The sequence below is a fragment of the Lontra canadensis genome, unplaced genomic scaffold (genome assembly GCF_010015895.1).
Source record: "Lontra canadensis isolate GAN:19392208 unplaced genomic scaffold, GSC_riverotter_1.0 scaffold66, whole genome shotgun sequence".
NCBI classification, from domain to species: Eukaryota; Metazoa; Chordata; class Mammalia; order Carnivora; family Mustelidae; genus Lontra; species Lontra canadensis.
In genome coordinates this window covers 1,835,722-1,862,419 of record NW_022631060.1, presented here as the reverse complement: position 1 = coordinate 1,862,419, position 26,698 = coordinate 1,835,722, and the positions used below count along the sequence as shown (strand labels likewise).

At 50.0% G+C, this 26,698-nt stretch overlaps 1 protein-coding gene across 1 annotated transcript in view; it reads left to right on the top strand.

Moving 5' to 3' along the window:
• Nucleotides 1–23,267, top strand: part of DDB1 (damage specific DNA binding protein 1) — a 31,607-nt gene extending 8,340 nt beyond the window's left edge. Inside the window, exons 8-27 of the mRNA XM_032879155.1 lie at nucleotides 117–200; nucleotides 780–896; nucleotides 1,499–1,601; nucleotides 6,195–6,270; nucleotides 6,366–6,474; nucleotides 8,053–8,231; nucleotides 8,330–8,493; nucleotides 8,577–8,684; nucleotides 8,864–9,071; nucleotides 10,067–10,162; nucleotides 10,272–10,383; nucleotides 11,375–11,498; nucleotides 11,821–11,985; nucleotides 12,683–12,777; nucleotides 19,193–19,363; nucleotides 19,691–19,800; nucleotides 20,044–20,213; nucleotides 20,441–20,543; nucleotides 21,738–21,861; nucleotides 22,454–23,267. Of these exons, the coding sequence (XP_032735046.1) occupies nucleotides 117–200; nucleotides 780–896; nucleotides 1,499–1,601; nucleotides 6,195–6,270; nucleotides 6,366–6,474; nucleotides 8,053–8,231; nucleotides 8,330–8,493; nucleotides 8,577–8,684; nucleotides 8,864–9,071; nucleotides 10,067–10,162; nucleotides 10,272–10,383; nucleotides 11,375–11,498; nucleotides 11,821–11,985; nucleotides 12,683–12,777; nucleotides 19,193–19,363; nucleotides 19,691–19,800; nucleotides 20,044–20,213; nucleotides 20,441–20,543; nucleotides 21,738–21,861; nucleotides 22,454–22,537 (2,502 nt within the window). The 3' untranslated portion in view covers nucleotides 22,538–23,267. The remainder of the gene's footprint in view (nucleotides 1–116; nucleotides 201–779; nucleotides 897–1,498; nucleotides 1,602–6,194; nucleotides 6,271–6,365; nucleotides 6,475–8,052; nucleotides 8,232–8,329; nucleotides 8,494–8,576; nucleotides 8,685–8,863; nucleotides 9,072–10,066; nucleotides 10,163–10,271; nucleotides 10,384–11,374; nucleotides 11,499–11,820; nucleotides 11,986–12,682; nucleotides 12,778–19,192; nucleotides 19,364–19,690; nucleotides 19,801–20,043; nucleotides 20,214–20,440; nucleotides 20,544–21,737; nucleotides 21,862–22,453) is intronic.
• Nucleotides 23,268–26,698: the final 3,431 nt, after the last annotated feature.

Genomic DNA, 26,698 nt, shown 5'->3' with positions numbered 1-26,698 from the left:
AGCACTCACGGCTGCAGTGTTCATTTGCCTAGCAGATGTCAAGGACAGGGTTCGACATGTCGGGCTCCCATGGGGTGTTTGTTCTGATGTCTCTTGTGCCTTTGACTCTCTTCTAGACCTCTATTGCTGAGTGCTTGACATACCTCGATAACGGTGTTGTGTTCGTTGGGTCTCGCCTTGGGGACTCCCAGCTTGTGAAGGTGAGAAGACGCTTTCTTCTTCCTGTGTACTTTACCGCCTTCACTGCTGCTTCATCAGGCTTCTCCTGTGTTGGGAGCATCGCGGAATCTTTAATTCCTCAGTGTCCGTACTACTCAGCTTTTTCCTTGGCTGATTTCACGTCCTCCCTGACTAGCTCTTTGTCTTAAAGGTTCATTCAACAGATGTGCCAGGCAGAATGCTGGGTGCAGCAGATACAATTATGAACAAGACCCAGCTGCTACCTTCAGAAAGGTCATAGTCTAGTGTGCCGGACCCCTCTAGAAAACAAAAACTTCCTACCTTCCCTGCAGAAAAATGCATGTGAACATTTTGCATTAATTTCCAAACTGCTGCTTTGAAATCCATCCACAGGACTCACAGATTAGAAATTCCTGACTGATTAGTAGGTCTCCTGTAGGCCAGCTATGTTCCTTACTCAGCAGTTCCCCTCCAGAAGCATGCAGTGGAGCACGAGAAGGGCAGATCTCATAGGCTGAGAGTTTCCTTTGGATGATAACCATCTCTTTAGAGTGGATCTCTTAGGAGCATTCCAGGACTAACTGTGTTTTTCCTCTTAGCTGAATGTTGACAGCAATGAACAAGGCTCCTATGTAGTGGCCATGGAAACCTTTACCAATTTAGGACCCATTGTGGACATGTGCGTGGTGGACCTGGAGAGGCAGGGGCAGGGGCAGGTAAGGAGTTCATCCCAGAAATGAATAGTTGATACACCTGCCCACTCAAAGTGTGTCCTTCTAGATTTGCCTGTTTGGAGTGGGGAGTGCCCAGTGAAGATAACTTTCAAGAGCCTCACTTACTAATCCCAGTGATGCAAGGATAACTTCTATTTATCGAGTGTATCTCTTGGTCTGTGGTACAGATCTGTCTCATCTGTGGTCACATGAGCACCCTAATTAGATAGGAATTCTTGACCGTTTCAAAAGTGAGGAGGCTGGGGACTGGGAAAGATCAAGTACCTTGTCCAAATTTACATAACCTCCAAATCACAGGTGTGTCTGGCTCTAGATCCTGGGCTCTTTCTAGTAAACTAGGTTCTAAGTATGGAAGCCAGCTTGCTAGGAGCAGTGGTAGTTGCTTTTCACTTCTTGAACTAGAACATCCTGCTGCTTCGTAAACTTGGGGACACGGAAATCAGTCTCTGTTAAGTCTGTTTCCTCAAACCTAGCTCCACTGAAAGGGTCCTTGGGATTAGGTATAGCTTAATTATTTCCTGGGCATCGGTATGATGGCCCCGGGCTCTGGAGGGAGGTACTGAGAAACCTTCTCTCGATTGCAGCTGGTTACTTGCTCCGGGGCTTTCAAGGAAGGTTCCTTGCGAATCATCCGGAATGGAATTGGAATCCATGAGCATGCCAGCATTGACTTACCAGGCATCAAAGGTAACCTTTTGGTAGACATAGGATGTAAATCTTATTTGAGTAACCTTGGCCTTTGGCCTCATTATGTGTTGTGAAGGCACGTGGGTGGGAGCTAGAGGAAAGGTCACATGAAGAGTAAAAGTCATAATGACAAGGGGCAGAAGCTTAAACATATTTAAAAGTACCAAAGTCAACTTGAAAATATGTATTATTGACCAGTCTTGGATAATGGATTAAAGAAATGGAAAGGGAAAGTTTGTAAGTTAAATTTAATGTTTTTTGTTTTTTTTTTTTAAAGATTTTATTTATTTATTTGAGAGAGAGACAGTGAGAGAGAGCATGAGTGAGGAGAAGGGCAGAGAGAGAAGCAGACTCCCCGTGGAGCTGGGAGCCCGATGCGGGACTCGATCCTGGGACTCCGGGATCATGACCTGGGCCGAAGGCAGTTGTCCAACCAACTGAGCCACCCAGGCGTCCCAAATTTAATGTTGTTTTAAAGGAACTGATAGAATTCCTGAGAAAAGAGGAAACTGAGAATATCCTACAAAGGTGTAAGCATAAAGATAGTAACTTCTAGAACAGAAATACAAAGCTAAATTCCAGGAGAACTATAATAATCAAAAAGATCAAAGAAAAAAAAAAGATCTCAGACTACGTAGTGGAAGACTTTTGTGATACGTAAGTAGTAGACGTGACTCAGGATGATGTGGCATCTGCACGAGTGTCTGATATTCTGACATGTATCAGTAAATGTGAATGCGCTGCACTCGCCTGTTTTAAGAAAAAGATGATCAGATTGGATCATAAAGCAAAACGATCAGGAAACAAGACAATCAGGAAACAAGACAATCAGAAAACAAGACCATCAGAAAACAAGACCATCAGAAAAAGATATTTAGACTATCAGGAGATGAGAAGATTTGAATAGATAAGTAGAGGTTTATGAATTAGAAAGGAAGAGCTAAAAGTACAAAATCCAGGAAAGTTGGCTGAAAACTAGACAATGAGAGTTCATTAAGGCAGCAGGATATAAAATTAATTTACTGAAATCAGTAGCATTCATGTGCAAACGCAGTCCATTTGAAGGTATAGTGGAGGGAAGGAGCTATTTACGATAGTAATGAAAAGGCAAAATACCAAAGAATAAACTGTTTTAAAAGATTTTTATTTATTTGTCAGAGAGAGAGAGTGTGCTCACGCCACAAAAGCCAGGGAGCGGAGGCAGAGGGAGAAAGCAGGGGAGCCTGGTGTGGGGCTTTATCCCAGGAGCGTGACCTGAGTCGAAGACAGACGCTTAACCAGCTGAGCCACCCAGGCATCCCAGCTGAGGAGTAAATTTAACAAGAAATGTATAAAACCTATACAGGGAAAACTTTGAAGTACTTAAGGATTCAAAGGATAGATTGATCAAATGAAAAACATATCAAGGGTCCTTTAAATTAAATTATAAAGTGGTCTCTCTTTGACCAATTTTTTTAAAGATTTTATTTATTTCAGAGAGAATGAGAGAAAACACAAGTTGATGGAGGGTCAGAGGGAGAAGCAGACTCCCCGCTGAGTAAGCCGCATGGGGGTCTTGATCCCAGGACCCCAGGATCATGACCCAAGCCAGAGGCAGAGCTTAACCAACTGAGCCACCCAGGCGCCCCTTGACCTGTTTATTTTTGCACTTAATGTGTATCGATAAAAATATCAAGAGGCTTTTTTTTCTTGATCTAGATAAGCAAGAGTCCAAATGGAAAAAGGAAGAAGCAAGAAAAGCCAGAAAGACTTAGAAAGGAGCAGCGAGACAGGACTAGCCCTATCAGATATTAAAACATACCATTAAGCCTTAGTAGATAAAAGTGGTTTTGGTTCACTAATAGGCAGAGTTCCTTGAGCAGACTAAAAAAATCCAGAAATTAAAAAAAAGTCCAGAAGTAGACACAGTTACATGTGGGAATTTAGTGTACAGTGGTGGTGGTGTTTCAGCTCAGTGAGATAAAGATAATTTTTTAAAAATAAATGTTTTTTAAAAAAATTTTTTTAATGTTTTATTTATTCATTTAACAGAGAGGGAGAGTACAAACAGGGAGAGCAGCAGGCAGAGTGGGAGGGAGAAGTGAGCTCTCTGCTGAGCCAGGAGCCGGATGTGGGACTCCATCCCAGGACCCTGGGATCACGACCTGAGCCGAAGGCAGCCCCTTAATGAACTGAGCCACCCAGGCGTCCCAAAATAAATGGTTTTTAATAAATGTTGTTCCCAGTTATCAACTGGGAAGATACGTTTGGATCCGTACTGTACTTTGTGTACCTCACTAGAACCCAGATGTAAAAAGGAAGTCATACAAAAGTTGAAAGAAAAGGTTGTCGAATTCCTTTATGATCTTAGAGTGGAGAAAGCCTTTTAAACTGTGACTCAAAGTGTAGAAGCAAAGCGAAAGATTGGTTCATTCAGTGACCTGAAACGCTTCTCCGTGGCAAAAACAAAACACGTAAGCTGTCCTAAGAAATGTAGTCCAGATAAAAACGTTTGTAGTTCATCTTACAGACAAAGGCTTCATCTCCCTAATTGATTGAAGTACTTTGACAAAGAAGGTCACCAAAATTCTTGCCCCCAGATTGGCAAAGGGCATGTGTGGACGGGTAACAGGTCTCACTTGTACTAAGGGAGATGCAGATCCAAACTGAAGAGTGATACCATTCTTTACCAGGTGACCAGAGTCCAAAAGTTTGACAACACTGTGCTGGTGAGGCTGGGAGGAAATAAGCAGGCTCGTTGGTAGCATCTGCCAGAACGCGTCTGCATTTAATTTAATGAGTTCTGGACAGTCCAGATTGTAAGCGTGTCCCACTAGACCTTCATAAAGACAGCGTGATGTAAAGATAAGATCATTTTTTGTGGCATTGTATGCAAAATAGTGAAAGAACGGCCATCGGTGGAGACTTAAAACTGGTACATCTCTCATTAAACGCTGTGTAGCTTGAAAACAAGGTACTGTTCCGTTGTGATAAGCCTTTAGTATAAAATGGAAAAACGTAGCACAGAACGGTATATAATGGGCTGTTTTATATATGTATATATGTGTGTGTAACTTTTTTTAATTTTATTTTTATTTTTACTATTTTAAAAAATATTTTATTTATTTGTCAGAGAGAGAGAGTGTGCGCACGCGCGTGCACACACAAGCAGGCAGAGGCAGAGAGACAAGCAGGCTCCCTGCCAAGCAAGGAGCCCTATGTGGGACTCAATCCCAGGACCCTGGGATCATGACCTGAGCCGAAGGCAGTGGCTTAACCAACTGAGCCACTCAGGTGTCCCTATTTTTACTCTCTTTTTTTTTTTAAGATTTTATTTGAGAGAGACAGCGAGAGAGAGAATACAAGCAGCGCAGGGGGAGTGAGAGAGGGAAAAGCAGGCTTCCCGCAGAGCAGGGAGCCCGATGATGTGGGGCTTGATCCCAGGACCCTGGGATCATGACGCAAGTTGAATACAGGTGCTAACGACTGAGCCACCCAGGTGCCCCTAAATTTAATTTTATTTTATTTATTAAATATTTTATTTATTTGACAGAGATCACAAGTAAGCAGAGAGGCAGGCAGGGAGAGCGGGAAGCAGGCTCCCTGCTGAGGCTTTAACCCACTGAGCCACCCAGGTGCCCCCTTTAATTTTATTTTTAAATGATCTGTATATCCAGTGCAGGGCTCAAATCCACAACCCTGAGATCAAGAGTCGCACACTCCACCAAGTTAGCCAGCCAGGCACCCCTATATTTGTATTTCCTTATAAAACAGTGACTACCGAATTCCTAAAATTAAAAAAAATTTTTTTTTTCAAAAATAAACAGAAGACTATTGATGATTTATTTGGGGGGTGGGTTTCAGGGAGAGGTATAGGAGTGAAACTTCTGTGTACATATTTTATTTTTTATTTTATTTTTTATTTTTTTATTTTTTAAAAAGATTTTATTTATTTATTTATTTGACAGACAGAGATGACAAGTAGGCAGAGAGGCAGGCAGAGAGAGAAGAGGAAGCAGGCTCCCTGCTGAGCAGAGAGCCCGATGTGGGGCTCGATCCCAGGACGCTGGGATCATGACCTGCGCTGAAGGCAGAGGCTTTAACCCACTGAGCCACCCAGGCGCCCCCTGTGTACACATTTTAAAGATAAATTTTGATTTTGAGGGGCGCCTGGGTGGCTCAGTGGGTTAAGGCTCTGCCTTTGACTCTAGTCATGATCCCAGGGTTCTGGGATCGAGCCCCGCATCAGGGTCTCTGCTCTGCAGGAAGCCTGCTTCCTCCTCTCTCTCTGCCTGCCTCTCTGCCTACTTGTGACCTCTATCAAATAAATAAATAAAATCTTAAAAAAAAAATTTTTTTTTTAAATTGAGTCATAGAAATGCATCCTCCTGTCCAAAATCAAAGGAAGAACTTTAAAATATTAGGTTCAAAAAGGTTTTTCAAAACAACTTCTTCAGGGTCTTAAAGCCAGGAAAGAACAGAGTGGCTGTTCCAGCTTCAGGAGGGACTCCACAAAGTTCCTGCCCCTCCGTGAGGCCAGGCTCCCTTTCCTCAGACGTGGGGAGCTGAGTGTCGGCCTGTGCTCTGCATCTTTACCCTTGATCTTTGTTCCAGGTCTGTGGCCGCTGCGGTCTGATCCTAACCGGGAGACCGATGACACTCTGGTGCTCTCTTTTGTGGGCCAGACAAGGTGAGGAGGAGTCTGGCGACTGCGCCAGGTGCTTCTTTGGTGGTTGCAGGGTCGGGGAGCCGGGCTGGCTGACGCAGGCCTTCCCTCCCCCGCAGAGTTCTCATGTTAAACGGAGAAGAGGTGGAAGAAACCGAACTGGTGGGTTTTGTGGACGATCAGCAGACTTTCTTCTGTGGCAACGTGGCTCACCAGCAGCTCATCCAGGTAATACAGAGAGGGGCAGCCGCAGTGACTTGAATTTGCGCTAGAGTGGAGTGTAGAGCCCTGCAGGATTTTCCAGAAGTCCATGGTTCTAGAAGTGACATCATAGAAAAAAAGTAAAATTACCCAGTAACCCACCTCTCAGAGAAAACAGCTCCTAACCTTGCGGTTTCTCCTTTTAGCTTTAGGTTTCCTCTGGAAGTATATGCGGTATTTATTTGCATTCTCTTTTACAGACCGGGCTCATCATTTTTTATGTTTGGGGGTATCATTTTTGCACTCAGTTGTGCCCCCATTTTCTGAGACATGTGTTTTCCCTTGTTGTACTAATAACATGCCCGTTCAGTCCTAGTGCTCCCCTCCTATATGGCTGTTGCCAGTACTTTCCACAGTAATTGTTAGAGCCAGAGCTCTTACTCTGTTCTGATCTTGTTTTATTTTATTTTATGTTTTTTAAGATTTTATCTATTTGAGAGGGAGAGAGAGAAAATGAGAGGAGAGATGTCAGTGGGAGAAGCAGACTCCCTGCTGAGCAGGGAGCCCGAGGCGGGACTCCATCCTGGGACTCCAGGATCATGACCTGAGCCCAAGGCAGTCGCTTAACCGACTGAGCCACCCAGGCGCCCCGTGATTTTGTTTTAAATCTATGTGCGTTGTGGGGTCAGATACCCTTTTGGCCCTTGTTAGCTTGAGTCCGATTCCTGAGCACCTGCCCACCCCCTGGTGGTTTTTAGTTCAGAGTGACCCCTGGCGTCTTCACTTTTTGCACATCCTCTTCAGCCTTTGGAACTTTTCCGAACTGTGGCCAGAGTCTGTGTTCGCCAGTGTCGGGTATAGCACTTGTGTGCCTGAGGATTAGTGAGTCCTCTCCCTCTTTTTATCCACTTGGGATTTCCTTGTGGCCAGTAGGCAGTAGTGGATTTGGTGAAGGCCAGAGGGAAAATTCTTTTGGTTTGTGGACCAAGTGTGGGAGGTACCCAGATACTGATTCATTGCTTTGTGAGTTTTTTTCTAACTAGTGGCCTGAAAACTGAAGACCAGCTCATGTATCTGTCATTAAAGGGTTTTCCTCTTTAAATAGGAGCTCGGCTTTGATAGGTTAAGGTGAATTGATGTGAACATTAGTGTCATCAACCTGCTTTTTGTTTTATTTCAGTGATGAAATAGGTTGATTAAGCATGTTTCAAGATAATTTCATAGCCTTTACTAAAGAATTTTAGTTTTGGGGTGCCTGGGTGGCTCATTTGCTTGAATGTTTGCCTTTGGCTCGGGTCACGATCCCAAGGTGCTGGGGATCGAGCCCCATGTTGTCAGGCTCTCTGCTCTGTGGGGAGTCTGCTTCGCCTTCTCCCTCTGCCTGCCACTCCCCCGGCTTGTTCTCAGTCAGTCTCTCAGTCAAATAAATAAAATCTTGAAAAAAAAAGAATTTTACTTTTTGCAGGAGTTTGGGAAAGAAAATACGTAGAGCAGAGAGGACTTCTGTAGTTAATTTTTAGGGCTCCACTAGGGCAACGTTTACCACCCTCCCACTGGCATATGGATCCCAGCAGGTGCCTGGAGACCTTTCTCTTCTTTTTCTAGATCACTTCAGCATCTGTAAGGTTGGTTTCTCAGGAACCCAAAGCTCTGGTCAGTGAGTGGAAAGAGCCTCAGGGCAAGAACATCAGTGTGGCCTCCTGCAACAGCAGCCAGGTGGTCGTAGCGGTGGGAAGGGCCCTCTACTACCTGCAGATCCATCCTCAGGAGCTCCGGCAGATCAGGTGTGTGCCTGCCTGCCTGCTCCTTCTCCCCCTTCCCTGTTCTCTGGGCTGCCTTTCATCCTTGGAGTCCTTCCTCTGCCATATTCCTCTTTGTTCAGCCATACAGAGATGGAACACGAAGTGGCCTGCTTGGACATCACCCCACTGGGGGACAGCAATGGGCTGTCCCCTCTTTGTGCCATTGGCCTCTGGACAGACATCTCGGCGCGTATCTTGAAGCTGCCCTCTTTTGAGCTACTGCACAAAGAGATGCTGGGTGGAGGTAGGTGGCTTGTAAGGACCTTTTAAGGGTTGGGGTCAGAGTCGGAGTGTGGAACAAGATCTTAACGTGCCCCTCTCCCACAGAGATCATTCCTCGTTCCATCCTGATGACCACTTTTGAGAGTAGCCACTACCTCCTTTGTGCCTTGGGAGATGGGGCGCTTTTCTACTTCGGGCTCAACATTGAGACAGGTGAGAACCACACTTTGAGTAGAGGGCTCTCGGAGAAACGAGGGGTGTGGAGTTGCTTTAGCCTCGGGGTACCGCATTAAATGAGCATTTTGAACTTTTGAGCTTTTGAACCTTCACGACCCAGCTGTTTGTCCTGTTTCCTTCCTCCCTGCTTTCTTCTGATGCCATTCTTTCTGTAGGCCTGTTGAGCGACCGTAAGAAGGTGACCCTGGGCACCCAGCCCACGGTATTGAGGACTTTCCGTTCTCTTTCTACCACCAACGTCTTTGCTTGCTCTGACCGCCCCACTGTCATCTACAGCAGCAACCACAAATTGGTCTTCTCCAATGTCAACCTCAAGGAAGTCAACTACATGTGTCCCCTCAATTCTGATGGCTATCCTGACAGGTGAGCCTCTTTCTTTCTTTAGCAAGAGCCATTGATTGAGGGCAGCATGATGTTTTCCTCACAGCCTTCCCCTCTCACCTTTTCCCAAAGTCGAATCAGTGTAAAGAGCTGAGATGGAGAGTGTAGAGCACGAGTTCTCCCATCTGGGCTACCATTAGAAACCCTTGGGATGCTTTTTAAAAAGTATGGATTTTTTTAGGGGCACCTGGGTGGCTCAGTGGGTTAAAGCTTCTGCCTTTGGCTTAGGTCGTGATCCCAGGGTCCTGGGATCGAGCCCTGAATTGGGCTCTCTGCTCAGCAGGGAGCCTGCTTCCCCCTCTCTCTCTCTCTACCTGCCATTCCACCTACTTGTGATCTCTGTCAAATAAATAAATAAAATCTTAAAAAAAAAAAAAGTATGGATTTTTTGAATCCTCCTCAGATTCTGATTCAGTAGATCTGGCGTTTGGGTCATAGAATCTGTATTTTCAGGAAAACCTCCCCAGTGACTCAGATGGTTAGTCAGGTTTCGGAACCCCTGATTTAGAGATCATTCTGTATTCCCCTGGAGCAGGGATTCTCAGAGTACGGTCCCCCGCTAGCACCTAGCTGGGAACTCATTAGAAATGTAAACTTTCAGGTCTTGGGTGAGGGAGGGGAGGGTGCGGAATCAGAACCTCGGTTGGGGGAGCTGTCCCCCTAAAAGCGCACTCCTCATTGTGATGCAGGTGGTGACTTGAGACTCACTGTTCTAGATTCTAATGCTACGATAAGCATTCAACGGAAAGCAGTTAAAAATCTCAGTTGAGGCTCACCCAGACCTGTTAAATAAGATGGGGGGTGGCAGTGGAACCAGGCATCAGGGCCCTTTTTAGCAAGCAGTTGGAAGTTGAGAGCCATTGCATGGAGGAAGCTAGTGTAATTCTGCCTTGTTTTTCTTCCCCTTATGGAGTTGCCTTGTAGAATCCTTTCCTTCCTTGGGTCTACTCAGTCTAAACCCAGACCCTTCTTTCCAGCCTGGCACTGGCCAACAACAGCACCCTCACCATCGGCACCATTGATGAGATCCAGAAGCTGCATATCCGCACGGTTCCCCTCTATGAGTCTCCCAGGTGAGGGCCAGGGGAGGAGGGCTGCAGACATCAGCGATCTGGGTGTGTGTGGGGGGTGCTTCCCCTCTCAGACCAGTTCTGAGTGGCACTGTCCACACTTGTTCCCCAGGAAGATCTGCTATCAGGAAGTGTCCCAGTGCTTCGGGGTCCTCTCCAGCCGTATCGAAGTCCAGGACACGAGTGGCGGCACAACAGCCCTGAGGCCCAGTGCCAGCACCCAGGTGAGGGCACAGACGAAGAAAGATGGCGTTAGAGCAGGGCTGGCAAACACTCTGGAAAGGGTCATGTGATAGGTATGGCTTTGTCCACTGTATGGGAACAGCTACTCTGATTGGACATCACAAAAGTGGCTGCAGACAACAGGTAGGATAGTTGGGTTCCAGTCACACTTTATCTGTAAACACAGGCAAGTGTGTGTGGAGCTGGAGTTGGGTCCCCTCGTTGGAGGGTTGGGAAGAGTCTGGGATAAGTGTGGCAGTAAGTGAGTCTGCTACTCCGTAGCCTCACAGGATGAAAAATTCTCTTTCATCATCAATTTGGACGCTTTGTAGGGTATGCGTAACTGGGGTCAGCATAACGTTATAGGTAAGAGGTGGGATTTAGAGTCTGACAGGACTGGCTTCAAGGTTTATTGCTAGCTCTGTGACCTTGGGCAAGTCTACACTTCAGGTTCCTCATCTGTGGGATATGGAGGGTGGTAGGGCAGTCTACAGCCCCGTGGAGTAGACTCGATGGAGATAGCAGCCGATAGTCTTACCTCACGAGTTCTTTGCTTTTCTTGCTCCCAAACATCTGCGATGGGACTTCTTTCCTTAACCGAGAATGCATAGTCTTTACACTTTCCTTTTTAATTCACGTGCTCCCTGCTCTTCCCGTTGAGAGAGGTGGAGTCTCTCCCCTTACCAGGTTGCCTTAGTTCCTCATTCGCTTTGTTTGACTGACTTGGCATCCCTGTTTTAGCGGCCATTAGTAGCCCTTAGCAGCCTCTGTTTTGGGCTGCTATGTCAAGTTCATGCAGAAGTTGGCTCCCGGTCCTCAGTCCCCGGGCCCTGTCCTCCAAAGCTCTCTGTTCTCGAGGCTTTCCTTGAGCCGCCAGCCTCGAGTTGTCCTCATTCGGACTCGGCTTCGGTCCGGCGCTCCTGGTGGCCCCTTCACCCAGATGCTCCCTGCACCTGGTGTGCCTGAGCCGGGCTGTGTGTGTTCTCTGCTCAGGCCCTGTCCAGCAGCGTCAGCTCCAGCAAGCTGTTCTCCAGCAGCACGGCGCCGCACGAGACCTCCTTCGGAGAGGAGGTGGAGGTGCACAACCTCCTCATCATTGACCAGCACACCTTCGAAGGTGCAGACGAGCTCCTTCGTCCTTCCTGAAGTGCCTGTTCTGGGCTCTGATAGATTCCACAGTTGGATGGACCTTGTGACAGACCATCCTGGGCAGAGTCGAAAGGAGGGCGGGACCCCTGGGTTGGCCGGGAGTCCAGGGTGCGGGGTCCCCTCCTGTGGTGTGGGCCGGTGAGGGCCGGTGAGGGCCTAACAGGCTGGGGAGGCAGGAACAGCAGGAGCTGGGGCCCCGTGCTTGGGCCCGAGCTAGGGGCACCCCCGGAATTCAGGGTTACGTGTGCATGCACCTTAACAGCCGGTCGTGCCTCTGGCTCTCCTTCCAGTGCTTCATGCCCACCAGTTTCTGCAGAATGAGTATGCCCTCAGCCTGGTCTCCTGCAAGCTGGGCAAAGACCCCAATACGTACTTCATCGTGGGCACGGCCATGGTGTATCCCGAAGAGGCGGAGCCCAAGCAGGGTCGCATCGTGGTCTTTCAGTATTCCGACGGTAGGTGGGCACCGTCCGGGCTTTGAGAGATCTGGAATTCTGGGAAAGTAACAGACCGTTTTGGCTTCAGAGCTTTAGTTAAGCAGCAGAAGAGCCTGGGTGTAACTGCTGTGACGCGAGACTTCCTGTTCCTTCCACTCTAGCTGTGGACGGGCTCGATGAGTTCGAGGGGAGGGGAGTGAGCACACACACGAGTAGAATCTGGCTTGTGTTTCTTCCTTTTCTGCGCTTTGAAAGGAAGACGATGGGAGAGGTGAACGGTGGGTAAGAGAATCTAGTGGCCAGGATCACAGATTTGCTTTCCGCTTGGTTGCTCCGTCACGTAGTTCCTCTTTCCGGCTTTAGCACCTCGTGTTCCTGGCTCTCCTCGTTTCCTTGTGCGAGATGGTTCCAAAGACCCGATGTCAGCCCCCAGATCTCGGCTCAGATGGCCAAGATGGAATTCGGTCTCCATCTTGAGAGTTGGATCTGCAGTGTTTGCGGGGAGGCAGACCCCGGACACAGTCTGCAGTGTGGCGCGTTCTGTCGCGGCTCATGGTTGTGGTGGGGGTTAACCGCAGTGGACGCTCTCTACTTCCTGCATTCAGACGCGTGGTTTGGGAGCAGGAATTAGAGCCAGAGGGAAGGTCAGGATTCTTCTGATGAGTTGAAGTGTGGGCTCATAAAGGAGACTCCGAGTCTGTCTGTCTCTCCTCAGGAAAACTACAGACTGTGGCCGAGAAGGAAGTGAAGGGAGCCGTGTACTCCATGGTGGAATTTAACGGGAAGCTGTTAGCCAGCATCAACAGCACGGTGAGGCCCACGGCACTCGGTATCACAGCCCAGGTTGCACGCCATTGTCTAAAGAGCGTGTCTCCTTTACGTTTCCTGAGGCCACCTGCGTGTCAGATTTTAAGCGTGGCAGAGCGGTGGGAATGGAGGGTGGAGCTGGGAGTCTAGGGAGCTCAGGTTGGCCCAGATGTTAGCCTTGGTTATGGGAACCTCCCCTGAGAATCAGACCCTAAGTGCTGTGGGCACTGAGGAGAGGGTGCGGGCCACGGACGGCCCCTTTACTTCTGAATATGTGGGGGTGGGCGACTGATCCGTGTGAAATGAGGTGAGCCAAACCTTGCTATCCCACGCATGTCCCTGAAATACTGGTCCCATAGAGTCTGCTTCTCTGCTGTGACTCCACCTCCCTGGAAAAAGTTTTTAAAAGTTCCATAGATACGTCTGTGAAGTACGGTGTCTTACAATCTCTCTTGGAGCTCCCCGGTGCATCATGGGATATTCAAGGTGCCGAGAGGTCAGGGAGTGAAAAAACATCAATTAAGTACTTAAAATCGAGGTTTTCCGGTAGTTGTATTTACTCACGACCTATTCGTTGAACGCTTGTGTGCCCGGTGCTGTTAAGATGTTGGTATAGGGGGCGCCTGGGTGGCTCAGTGGGTTAAAGCCTCTGCCTTCGGCTCAGGTCATGATCCCAGGGTCCTGGGATCGAGCTCCGCATCGGGCTCTCTGCTCAGCGGGGTGCCTGCTTCCCCATCTCTCCCTCTGCCTCTCTGCCTACTTGTGATCTCTGTCTGTCAAATAAATAAACTTAAAAAAAAAAAAAAGATGTTGGTATAGCAGAGGACAAATATGGACAAAGAAAACAGATTGTTTGCTCCAAGCTTACTACTAGCAAATAGTATATATGTGTTCTCAAGATGGTGAGAAATAAAAATGGGGCAGGGACTGGAGGAGCGTCAGAAGGAGCACAGGGTGGGGATGGCTGTTTTATCATAGGGTCAGGATTCTTGCTGATATAATGACTTCTGGGCAGGTTCCTGAGGGAGGGGAGGCAGAAGCCATGCCTGTGTCTGGGAGAGACTAAGGGCAAGGAGCCCGAGGTGGGAGTGGTCCTGCTGTCTTCGTGGGGGCGAGCTGGAGGTTGCAGGGAGGTCAGTCGAGCAGCCAGGCGACTGAAGACACTGGCCATTTAAGGACTTTGGTTTGTACTCTGAGGATGATGGAAGCTTCTGGAGGGTTTGAGTAAATGTTTGGATGTGATTGGACTTCGGTCTTGGAAAGATCACTTTACACCTTGGAAAAGGCTGGAGGGGCCCAAGGAAAGAGGTGGTGACATCTGTGGGGCTCTAGTGGTCACGCCGACCACAGTTGCTGGGAGCAGGGAGCCACGCAGGTGAGGTGTGAGGAGGGGAATAACGGGACAGGAGTTTGGTTTGAGCAACAGGAAGGGCAGCGTGGCCATTTGCTGATGGGGTAAGATGGAGTAGAGCAGGTTTGGAAGGGAAAGGGAAACGTTTCTTTACTTAAAACACTTGTGACACCGTATGTGTGGGGTTTTATCCCCGCACCAACCTGTTTTCCAATCTTGACACCGACTAAGTGTGCTCTAGTTTAATTCCGTTCTGACCCCGGCTGCCTGGAGCTCGTGAGCAGGTTAAGCGCTCAGTCCCATAGGACTGTCCTCGCCTCAGGCACCATCCCGAGCAATGGGGGTCCAGGGGTACCCAAGCCTCTGTCCTGCATGGCTACAAAGTTGGCTTCCCACAGCCCCCTCTCAGGTTTGATACCTTGCTGGCACAACTCAACAGAACTCCAGGAAATGTTTACTTACATTTACTGGCTTATCATAACAGGTACTGGCGGAGAGCCAAACGAACATCGTGTGAGGGCCATAGGGGTCCTGAGTGCAGGAGCGTCTCTCCTCGTGGAGCGGGGGTCCGCCATCCTCCCAGCTTGTGGGTGTCTTCACCAACCTGAGTGCTCTCTGAACCTGGACTTGAGGGATTTTTATGGAGGCTCCATCACAGAGGCCTGATAAGATCGTTAACTGCATCTTTGGCCTGTGCCTTCCCCAGGGGATGGGGAGGAGCGCCGACACGTCCAGACTTTTTTTTTTAAGAAAGATTTTATTTATTTATTTGACAGAGACAGAGAGAAAGAGGGAACAGAAGCAGGGGGAGTAGGAGAGGGAGAAGTAGGCTTCCTGCAGAGCAGGGAGCCCAATGCGGGGCTCAGTCCCAGGATCTTGGGATCATGATCTGAGCTGAAAACAGACGCTTAACGACTGAGCTACCCAGGCGCCCCCGGGTCCAGGCTTCTAATTGTGAACAGTCCACGTCCTGAACTATCCAGGCACCCCCAAGAGCCACCTCATCAGAAGAAGGGACTCCTACCACCCAGGAAATCCCAGGGCATTGAGGAGCTCCGTGTAAAATGCTGCTCACACTTGGGAAGTTACAAGGGTTTAGGAGCTCTGGTTAGGGACCAGAGTCAGAGACCAAATGCATCATTCCCCAGTGGGGAAACCACAGGTCTGACTTCGGACACAGGTCAGTCGTTTCAGTGGTCAGGGTGGTCGCTGGATGAGAGGGCTGGAATCCAAGTAAGGGCTGGGCTGGGGACTGGCAGGGTAGCAGTTAAGACCCGGCGTTTAATGCCAACAGACTGGATGGGCGGCCTTAAGCTCACCCATGCACTGAGAGCAGGCGGAGGAGGGATGGGAAGGCTGAGCCGTGGGACCCTCGAGCTTTTAAAAGTCACCATGAGTGATGAGGAAGATGGCGCCAAACAGAAGGGTGACGAGTGAAGTAGGAGAGGAACCGAGAGAAAACTTGGGAAAGCTGTGGAAAGGAAGCATTCCAGCTGGGGGATTGGGAAGTGGCAAGTGCTGCCCGAAGTCAGGTGACGTGAGAATTAAGGGTCGGGTGCTGGTTTTCGCAACGGCGAGGGTAGTGCTGCCTGTGGCCAGAGCTCGTTTGCTTGAATGGTGCAGTGCACCGCTCGCTGATAGAAGAGGGTTTGATCAGGACTGGGAGGAGAGGGCCGCTAGCATTAGAAAATGCTCTTGAGTTCCACGACGGAGAAGAGAGTCAGGGAGTGGACTGGACAGGACAAGAGAGTTGTTAGCTTCTGAAGCATGGAAACACGGCTGCGTGTTTGTGTGCCTATGAGAGTGGTCCGTTAGGAGGTGCTGGAGCCGTGTTGTTGAATCAGACCAGTGGGAGGTGGGACCCAGTACTGCATGTGGGCCTCAGACGGTGGAAGCACTGGAGGTCTCTTGGTTGTGTCCATACTCTGAAGGAGCTGAGAGGAAGGGTGGAAGCAGAGGTAGTAGAGGTTCGAGGAGGTTTGGCTCCTTGTGTCCGAACCTGGAGCATAACAGACCAGAAAAAGGATCCAGTTATTGGGAAGTCTAAGGAGGTCACTGTCAGGAGTGGTCATGGAGTTCAAGCGCTCCATTGTTTTTCCGCAGCTGTTGTTGAAGACGAGACTCATGCCAGAGTCTGGTTACGTCCGGTGAGCAGGATCAAGACAGGGCAATGGGGTTGAGAACCTGTGAGGTTTATGGTGAGGGACCCAGGGCATCTGAGAAATGGTGAAACTGAGGACACCAGATTCTGGAGTTATTTTTAATGACAGGCTCTGAGGGGTGACCACTGGGTGGACAAGATACCACAGGGACAAGGGGGGGTCAAGGAAGAAGAGAGGTTGGTATTGGGTCTTCTCTGTGAAAGTAGAAGTCACCAAGAATGATAGGAAGGTTGTGTGGAGGAGAGTGGTGGGGTGAGGGTGTGCATGGCCGCTCGGGGCTGGCGGTGCTGGCAGTCTGTGGGGTGAGCTTCGGGACTGCCACGAGGGAGGAGGCAGGGCGGAAGTGAGAAAGGGCCACCAGGAAGTCCATGGAAGGCTGCCTTTACTCTAGTCCCAGCTGTACGGGGACAGTGGCAGGGAGAAGCTGAGAGGGCCTGTGGTCCTTGTGAAAGAGCCACGTTTGAGTTAGAGGATGGGGGTGGCCCAGGGACTGTACTGGGCTGGGGGTGGTGGCAGCGGCGGGAGCAGAGCCTGTGTGCAGGAGTTGGGAAGGCTGGGTGCGAGGTTGGGTAGGAGCTGTCTAGGCCATTGCTGGCTATTGGAAACACCGTAGGAGCCAGAGGTGTGATTCTAGACTTTCTTGTTGCCACGTGAATAAAAGTAAGAAGCACATGAGATTGATTTTAGGAATTTATTTGTTTTAAACATATTTTTAAATATTTGATTTATTTTTTGACACAGAGAGATAGCGAGAGAGGGAACACACAGGGGGAGTGGGAGAGGGAGAAGCAGGGTTCCCACTGAACAGGGAGCCCGATGTGGGGGTCAATCCCAGGACCCCGGGGTCATGACCTGAGCCGAAGGCAGACAGACGCTTAACAACTGAGCCACCCACGCACCCTCGGGATGTGTTTTATTTAATCCAATAGAGCTAAACTACTATTTTAACATATGATCGATACAGAAGTTATTAGAAGATGATGTGTAGGTATGTTTCATACAGACTTCAGAATCTGATTCATGTTTTGCACGCACAGCGTGTCTCAATTTGGGCTAGCCACATTTTAGGTGTGTTTTTTGCTTGCTTTTTTTGTTTTTTTTGTTTTTAAAGATTGATTTATTTTCAAGAGAGAGAGACAGAGTGTGTGCCCACAGTGCACCAGAGCAGGAAAGGGAAGAGGGAAAGAGAATCCCAAGCATTGTTTGTGCCAAGTGCAGAGCCCGACATGGGGCTCAATCCCTCAACCCTGAGATTATCACCTGAGCCGAAACCGAGAGCTGGATGCTCAACTGACTGTGCTAGCCAGACGACCCCACTTTTGTTTATTTTTTTATTTTTATTATTTTTTTAAGATTTTATTTATTTGGGAGAGAGATCACAAGTAGGCAGAGAGGCAGGCAGAAAGAGGGGGAAGCAGGTTCCCCACTGAGCACAGAGCCGGATGCGGGGCTGGATCCCAGGACCCTGAGATCATGACCTGAGCCGAAGGCGGAGGCTTAACCCACTGAGCCACCCAGGTGTCCCCTTTTTGTTTATTTTTAAGATTTATTCATTTGAGAGAGAGCGTGCTTGTGAACTGGGGGAGAGGCAGAGGGAGATGGATGGGGGAGAGTCTCAGGCAGACTTCCCGCTGAGTGCAGAGCCTGACACGACCCCATCCCATGACCTGAGATCATGACCTGAGTGGAAATCAAGAGTTGGATGCTCAACCGACTGAGCCACCCAGGCAGCCCACCTTTTAGGTGTTTTGTAGCCACGTGTGGCTAGTCGCTGCCATATTAGGCAAAGAGGCATAGAGCCTGTTGGGCTAAGAGTGGGCATCTTGGGTTTTTGGTAGTGTCCTACCTTGGCCTTGACTGTCTCCACAGCAGATGTGGAGGCTGAGAGTCTGGAGTGGAGGGGTAGTGGGTGTAGCCAGTAGCACATGGAACATTTGGCTCCATTTTCACTTCTCTGTTAGGCTGGGCTTTACAAAGATGGGGGCCTCTGGGCACCCTTGACCCTTCCAATGGAGGTGTAGTAGCCAATGTAATTGTCATGCATAAGTCTTGGAGGATGCCCCTTTGGAGTTCGGGTTCTTTCTTTACAGAACCCTGAGAAAATCATGTCTTGATATATTCTGCCCAGGAGTTCTGTGTGTGCAGAAGCCATGGGTGAGACCACTGGGATCCTGAAGGGTCTGCCAGGGCAGGCTTCCCAGGGAGTTGAGTCTGTCTTCCTCTGACTGGATAGCTGTCTGCTGATGTAAAGCATCTTCCTTCGTTTGGAGGTGTGGTCGTAACTGAAGGAACATTGCAGGGGACAAGACAGAAAGGCATGGGGAGGGGGGACCCTTTGGTGGAGTCTGGTGGCCACAGACTCCAGTGCTTGAAGAGTCCTTTAGTTATTGGACAGTGTTTGTGTTGGAATTTCCATTTCATTTTCTCTACCCATTGGGCTCACGTCAGAATGTTCTGGGAGTGCATGTTTTGAGAAGGGCTCAGAAAAGACGGTTCATTGGGAGGTGATTTTGTTCCTTTCTGATCAGGAAACTGAGGTGAATCTTCTTTTTTCAGAAATATTTCTGTAGGTCAGTTATCACCCTTCAGTCACGAGAAGACCATCTTTCGTCCTGTCCTTCGTATTACATGCATCACTGTTTATTTAGTATTTTTACTCTGACTCGTTTTTTACATAAAGGGAAACTTTCTGTTACCAGTTTGATGTTCTTGCTCTATTTTCATATTTCGTAAATATGTAATACCAAAATAATAAATACCCACACCAGTACCACAGCAAACCATGTCACACCCCATGCTGCGCTTTCGGAAGTGGTGCTATAGATGGAGGGTGGCGGAGGGGGACATTGGTCAGTGTGAGAGCACTTGGGCCCTTGGATTGAGAGAAACGAGATGTCCTTCGCAGGTGCGGCTTTATGAGTGGACAACAGAAAAGGAGCTTCGCACGGAGTGCAATCACTACAACAACATCATGGCCCTCTACCTGAAGACCAAGGGCGACTTCATCCTGGTGGGCGACCTGATGCGCTCAGTGCTGCTGCTCGCCTACAAGCCCATGGAGGGGAACTTTGAGGAGGTAGTTGGGGGGATGGGGACAGATGTGGCCCCTGCAAGTGTTTCTTTGGTGGTGAGGGATAATCAAGCCCAGTGGCGGGGGGGTGGGGGCGGAAGGTTTTTCCCTGGAGCGAACGATCTGTGTTGATGAGGTATTTTCAGAGGTCCCCTCCCCGCAGCACGAATCTGAGTAGGGCGCCATTTCTGGGCAGCCGCAACCAAATGGGACGTGCCGGCCGGAGGTCGGGGGCAGAATCCGTGTAGAGCGGCAGTTGTGAAACTGGGGCAGGATCTTGGCTTCCGGGCGGCTGCTGATTATATTTTCTTGTTGTGCCTTATCTGTTTTAAGATCGCTCGAGACTTTAATCCTAACTGGATGAGTGCTGTGGAGATCTTGGATGATGACAATTTCCTGGGGGCCGAAAATGCCTTTAACTTGTTTGTGTGTCAGAAGGATAGGTGAGCGCGGGCTTTGGGACTGGTGGGGCGGGGGTGGGGCCCTGGGTCCGGTGATGAGGTCCTCTCTCGGGCGTAGGTGCCCCTCTTCACCAGGGTCGAGTCCTTTCACCAGCGAATCCGAGCCACAACAGTCAGCCCCTCAGACCGGCTCTGCCGCTGTGGGCTCCCCAGGGAGTGGTCCTTGTGGGGGCCTCCTGGGGGGGCCGGGAGGTGCGGGGAGTGAGTGTCGCACACGCCTTTCAGTGCTGCCACCACCGATGAGGAGCGGCAACACCTCCAGGAGGTCGGTCTCTTCCACCTGGGCGAGTTCGTCAACGTCTTTTGTCACGGCTCTCTGGTCATGCAGAACCTGGGCGAGACTTCCACCCCCACGCAGGGCTCGGTGCTCTTTGGCACAGTCAACGGCATGATTGGTAAGGCTGGCCCCTGCAGGGCGCCCTCCCCCGCAGGCTGCTGTCCTCAGACCAGCCTTCCGGGGGACGGGAGAGCGGTTCGACACCACCTTGGAGCTCCCTAGCAGAGGCTGCCCCAGCTCGTCCCTCCTCGCGCTCCTTTCCCTGGCTGCCCTTGGTAGAAGATGCCTGTTGCGGGCTCCGTGCCCTGCGGCTGTCCGCAGCTCTCGGCTCCCTTTGCCGCTTAGGACTGGTGACCTCGCTGTCAGAGAGCTGGTACAACCTCCTGTTGGACATGCAGAATCGACTCAATAAAGTCATCAAGAGCGTGGGCAAGATCGAGCACTCCTTATATCCTTCCCGGCGGCGTGTCCTAGCACAGCCAGAGTGCTGCCTTACCCTTAGCTGCTTCTGGAAACTGCAGTTCCTTTAGGAAATGTCTTGACTAGCTTCCTGTGGGGAACAGGCTCTTGTGCTGTTTTGGTTTTTTTTGTTGTTGTTTTTTGTTTTTAAAGATTTTGTTTATTTATTTGACAGAGAGAGATCACAAGTAGGCAGAGAGACAGGCAGAGAGGGGGAAGCAGGCTCCCTGCTGAGCAGAGAGCCCGATGCGGGGCTTCATCCCAGGACCCTGAGATCATGACCTGAGCCGAAGGCAGAGGCTTAACCCACTGAGCCACCCAGGCGCCCCTCTTGTGCTATTTTTTAAATATACTTTTTCTTGGGGAAAAATTGAAACCCACTAGTAGAATTGTATCGGGAATCCTCGTGTACTGTCACCCAGCTTACCTGGTTCACCTCGGAAATGTAGACTGCTGTTCTTGAAATATATCCGCCTTTGGTTTCTCTGGCCTTACATGTCAAACATGAAGTTCAGATGACCACGTTAGGAACATACTTTTGGAGATCTGTTGGGGACAGCAGTGTCTGAGAAACCTCGTGAGCGAGGCTAGTGGAAGAAGGGGGAAAGTGAGGAAGCCGGAAACTCCAGAAGCCCGGGGATCAGCGCCGCCGGCGCATCTAGGATCCAAGTGTTGCTGGACATTGGCTCGTTCCGGGAGATGGAAAGGGTCCTCCCCAGGCCGGAGGTGGGAGGGCTCCTGCTCTCATCTGGGAGGGAGGTGATGGGCTGACGTGTTGGCTTCTACCAACCAGCAGGGCTCTGGGCAAGCCTCCGTTTGTTCACCTGTGAAGATCAGGCTAGGCTCAGGAGCGGGGCTCTTCCCAGGCGGGCACATCTGACTGCCTGGAGCACTTGTAGAAAATGTCCATGTACGTCTAGGCTCTATGCCAAGGAGGGTCTGATCTGTATTAAAAACATTGTCTTGAACATCACCCTAGTTGAGAATCACTAGAATGGATAATAATTTTACCTAATGTCTTCCAGTAACAGACTCTCCGAAAAGCAATGTGATTTTTAGTTGAAAATGTTACTTCCTGTTCCTGTCCTGATGCTTGCTTTAGACTATGGTCTATGCAGAGGTGGGGGTGACCGAGAGTAAGGCTGTTGGCGGGTACCGCCCATTCCTTAACTCACCTGTCCACCTGGAGATCTTTTCATACTGAGCGAAAGACAGAACCAGCCACGGGCTTCATCGATGGAGACTTGATTGAGAGTTTCCTGGACATCAGCCGGCCCAAGATGCAGGAGGTGGTGGCAAACCTACAGGTGAGCTAGCTGTGTGGTGTTTGGCCCTGTGCCTGTGACCCAAGTCCATGGTGGGGCCAGCTGTGCTGGAGAGCATCGGAGCACCGGGTGCTGTCCGCCTCAGCTCCCCAGCGCTGGCGGCCTTCTTCCTGAGTAGTTTCCTTCCCCTGAGGGTAGGTGGAGTCTGAGGGTCATGGCACCGCACTAGGACCTTTCCCCGTGTGACCTGTGCTGTGGAAGTGAGGGCGTGTTGGGCACTTGTGGGATCTTTGGCGGCCCACAAACAGGAGGCACGGGGATCGGGTTAGCATCCTGCCGGGAAGAGAAGTTCCCCAGTGTGGGGTTTTAAGGTATTGCTCACTGGAGTTGGTGCCTCGGGGGGACATCCTAGAAGAGGGAGAAACGTATGCCAGGTGGTGGCCTCCCAACCAGCTTTGCCATCCGTAGACCTTGCTGACTTGTATCTTTCAGGAGAGGGTGTGGGTTTCTGATGAGACCTTCCTCCTTGTCATGGCAGTAGTGGGGCCGGGTGCCTCTTGCTGTGACCGTCCCTTCCCCTGGAGAGGGAGAGCGCACTCGTGGTCCTCACAGCCCTCCCCTTTCCTCCTTGCAGTATGATGATGGCAGCGGGATGAAGCGAGAGGCCACCGCAGATGACCTGATCAAGGTTGTGGAGGAGCTGACGCGGATCCATTAGCCCAGGGCTGGGAGCCCCTTTCCCAGGCCCTCCCCGAAGGCTTTGCTCTCTTGCCCTGCTCCCCTCCCCCACCATTGTCTTCTCGGCCGGCCGTGGGAAGCCTTTCCCTAAGCCAGCTATCCCAGAAGCCACAGTCTACCTGTGTGAAAATGGGGATTTCTTTGAACTAAAACCAGTTCACTGGAGACCTGGGAATGGGGTGAAGGCGGAATATTTTCTCCCTGGATTTTTACCAGTCCCAGAGGATTCCAACCATCACTTTGGACACCAAGCCTTGATTGGTGTTGCCTGCTGTCCTCCTTCCAGGGAGGGATTTTGCAGCTCTTGGGCTGAAAGGAAGCTCTGTGTGTGTGCTGTGCGTGTGTGCGTGTGTGTGTGTGCGTGTGTGTATGTATCTCACACTCATGCATTGTCCTCTGCTATCTTTTTATTTAGGTTGGGGTGTGGGGAGGCTATGGGTAGGGGGGAGGAGGGGCGGGACGGGTTCATTGTCTCTGAAGTGAGAGCTTCCTTTTGCTTTCTCTATTGCCTGAGAGCTTTGGGTCTGGAGGCCTGACCATAAGGCCGTGAGCTGCCCGAGTCTGAAAGCTGGAGATGGTGGGTGATTTCCAAGCCGCCGTAGCCTTTTTGTCTCTGGGGAACTGCCTTCTTCAGAGGGAAGGAGGTGGGGGGCCGTGAATTGGTTGTTAGTTTCTGAGTTTTACCAAATAAAGTAGAATCTAAGAAGAAAGCTCTGTTTGCCTCCACTTCCTGCCGCCCAGCTTCCCAGTCACACAGTGCCCAGTCCAGGCACAGTTGTCTCCCTCCTTTAGGGCAGCGGCTGCTGCCACAGCTGCTTTCAGGTAGTGAAGTGACCTCTGTGTGTCTCCTTTGCAGTGCGATCATTTTTGGTGGGATCCCAAGGATAATGGGTGTTGGGTTTTCAAAATACAGCGGTTGCCCTTGACTCTGTAGCCATCATGTGGTTCCCCGTTGCCTCTGTCAATGACCTGCCAAGCCTGGGAGTTGCTTGGGCTCCCTTTCTGGATGGCATTTGGGATGTGTGCACAGCGCCTGGCCAGCTCGCCCCCAGGCGCTACTGCTTGGCCAGGGCAAGTGGCTCCTCGTGTACCTCTCAGCTTCCTGTTGCCACAGGCTCTTTGGAGGCAGATTTTATTTCCTCTGGTTTAATCAAGTAAACCTATGGCGCCTTTGGTTTGAAAATACAGGAGTAGGACACATTAGGGGTTCACCCTTCTATCCAGCAAACAGAGCCTGTCTTCTTTCAGCTCAGTGGGTCAGAGTGCCTGGGCCCACATTTCCACCAGTGATCCAGTGGGAATAAAGGCTGCTCTGTCCCAACAGTGGGGAGTAGGGTTGATCCTAGGCATATTGGCAGGCTCCTTTAAGACCAGCCTTTGATACGGTGTCAGGAAAATTGTGGTTTCAAGTTCAGACTGTGGTTTTGAGAGATTCTAGCTTAAAAGAGAAAGGGCCAGGAAGCATCTCTGCTTTGGGGGTCTTCTGGAGTAAGCTTCCTTCCTTGGAGGCATTCCTTGTGTTTCATTACTGTTCTTTTCCCCATCCTCTTCTGGGATTTCTGAGGGTGGAGGATAAGGGTCTTCAAGGGGAAAAAATCAGCATCTCAAAAACCACAGTTTGAACATGAAACTCAACACTGTGATTTGAATTCTTCAAGTCATGGTTTGAATTGAAAAGGCCTGCCCCCATGCCAGAGACCAGCTTTCATGGGGCAGGCAAGCAACGGTCTGCAGATTATTTTAAAATGTTAATCCGAGATGGAGGATTGCCTATAAGGTGCTAAGATCGGAAAGAGAAGGCAGTGGGATGATGATTCTGATGCTTTTTCGTTGTCTGACCTGCACCACGGAGACCTGCTACACGTTATTACTTACCAGTGGCTTCAGTCTTGACTTCGGAAGCTCTGGAGTCCTTGCAGTTTTTGTTTCCTATAATCTTGGGTATATTCACTGAGGATTGAATTCCAGCAATCTTTTGGAAACTGATACTGTCTTGCCACACTCCCACATCCCCTCTTAAAAACCATTAATCACCTCTCCAGGGGTGAAAGGTTGCCCTTGGAGCTTTGCTGCAGCCAGCTGGAATGGGTCCTTCCCATGTAGGCGCTGATGAGCTACTCACTTCAGGCCTCTGCACGGATGGACCTTGGGGAGAATAATAGAAACACTGACTCATCACATGACCATTTGGAAGGGTCACAAGCCAGAGGCTGCCTTTCTGGAGCCAACAACAACTTGGATCCTCTGCCCTCAGCGGAGGGTCCCTTTTGTTCCGGAGAAGCCACAGGCCACAGAAGTGGGAAGGAAACACGGAGAAGCTGTGGCCAGAGGATATGCCCAGAGCAGTCCTTGAAGACGAGCAGTATGAAGTTAGAGTCCCTCCGAGCTCAAACTTTGAGAAGCCTCAGGGTCTAACCAAAAGACAGAACAAGAAAGGAGCAAACACTGAGCGAAAGAAGCAAACTGATGGGAAGAGGAGGAAGGTGAAAGCCGTAAGGTCGAAAGGAAAAGTGTTTCTTCTGAAATTCACCAGTAGGAATTTACTAAGTCTTAAATATCCTGAGCTGCTCTTGAGGGAAAATGAGGATTTTCTTAAGGAAGGAATTGCATCTCAGCTATGCCCCCTGCTCACTGAGTATGGAGCAAACCCTGCAGACAGTCCAGGTGAGCTGGGGGGTTGGGCTGGGGCGGAGGGGGCCGGGGGAGGGCGGCAGAGAGTAGTGGAGTTCAGGGAGGAGGTAGCCGGGGTGTGCTGGAGTGTGGGAGAGGACGGCACATGTTGGGACAGGTGTGTAAAAGGAATATTTGTCCAGTGTATTGTGTTGAGCACTTTGGGTGGCTTCTAGGATCAGGAAGGAGCACCTGTTCGACATTGAGTAGTGACCCAGGTAACAAAAATACAGTGGTGCGGAAGATTTTGTGGGCTCAAGGGAAGTAAGGGCTTCGTGTTCATCCCTATTCTTGAATAAATCAGGGCTAGATTCCCGACGATGTGGACACTGAAATACTTTGGCAGGGGGTAAAGATTTTTTCATTTGAGAGAGAGTTTCCCCCACTAAGCTGGGAACTCGACGTAGGGCTCGATCCCAGGACCCTGGGAAGATGACCTGAGCTGAAGGCAGATGCTTAACCGACTAAGCCACCCAGGCACCTGGACACTGAAACACTTTTTAAGTAACAGAAATGCAGCCTGAGCGGCACAGGGAAAAGTGAACCCTGTGGCTGTTTAAGGCTTGAAAGAAAGATACTGTAGGATCCTGAGCGTCCTCAGGACTCAGGATGGACGTACATATGAAAGTTGCACTCATGATACAAAGTATTTTGGTGACCTACTTGCTGAGAATGTGTTGCTTCAATTAGAAGAGGCCCCAACACTAACAAGGTGAGATAATGGACCTAAATCTGAGCACCCGGGGAAAACACAAGCACTCAGGTTCGGGTAGGGAGACTGGCTTAGCAGCTCGTGTTTAGGAAACCGTAACAAGCATGACAGCCAGAAACACTGGTAGTGGAAACTGTGATATGAACCACCAGCATCATGCATTTGCCAGAAAAGCCAAGTCCTATTGGGCTGTGTTAATAAAAGCATGGTATCTGGAAGGAAGGAGATTATAGAGTCCAGACCATTCTTGGCCCCCCGTGGTCATTTGTGGTCACCGGTATTAACCTAAGGTAGTCAGTGGGAGGACAGCTGCAGAGGCAGAACCACAGGAGCTGGGATGATTTAGCTGAGAAGTAAAAGCACTTCCTAACAAATGTAGATACTCAAAACTGGCTTGGGCTGCCTTTTGCCAAGTAGTGAGTTTCTTATCCCTGGAAGTGTTTAAACAAAAGCTTGACTCACTGGATCTGGGTGCCTAGGGAGGCTTTCTGCACCAGGCAGAGAGAGGGGTTGTCCTTCCCACTTCCTCCCACTGGATGATCCCGATTTTTCCTCCATCACCTGCTCACCATTTCCCCACCTACCGGGCTCTGATTGTGATCTGGGGCAGCTGCAGAAGGGGGCGAAGAGGAGCCTCTGGGTTCCCGACTGGCTAGTGCCCCCTGGCCAGGGAGCAGGTGGATCCACCGACCCGCACACCCAGGGCTAGTGTGCAGACTGCTGGCAGGCGGGGAGTCAGCTAGAACTGGCCAGCAGCGA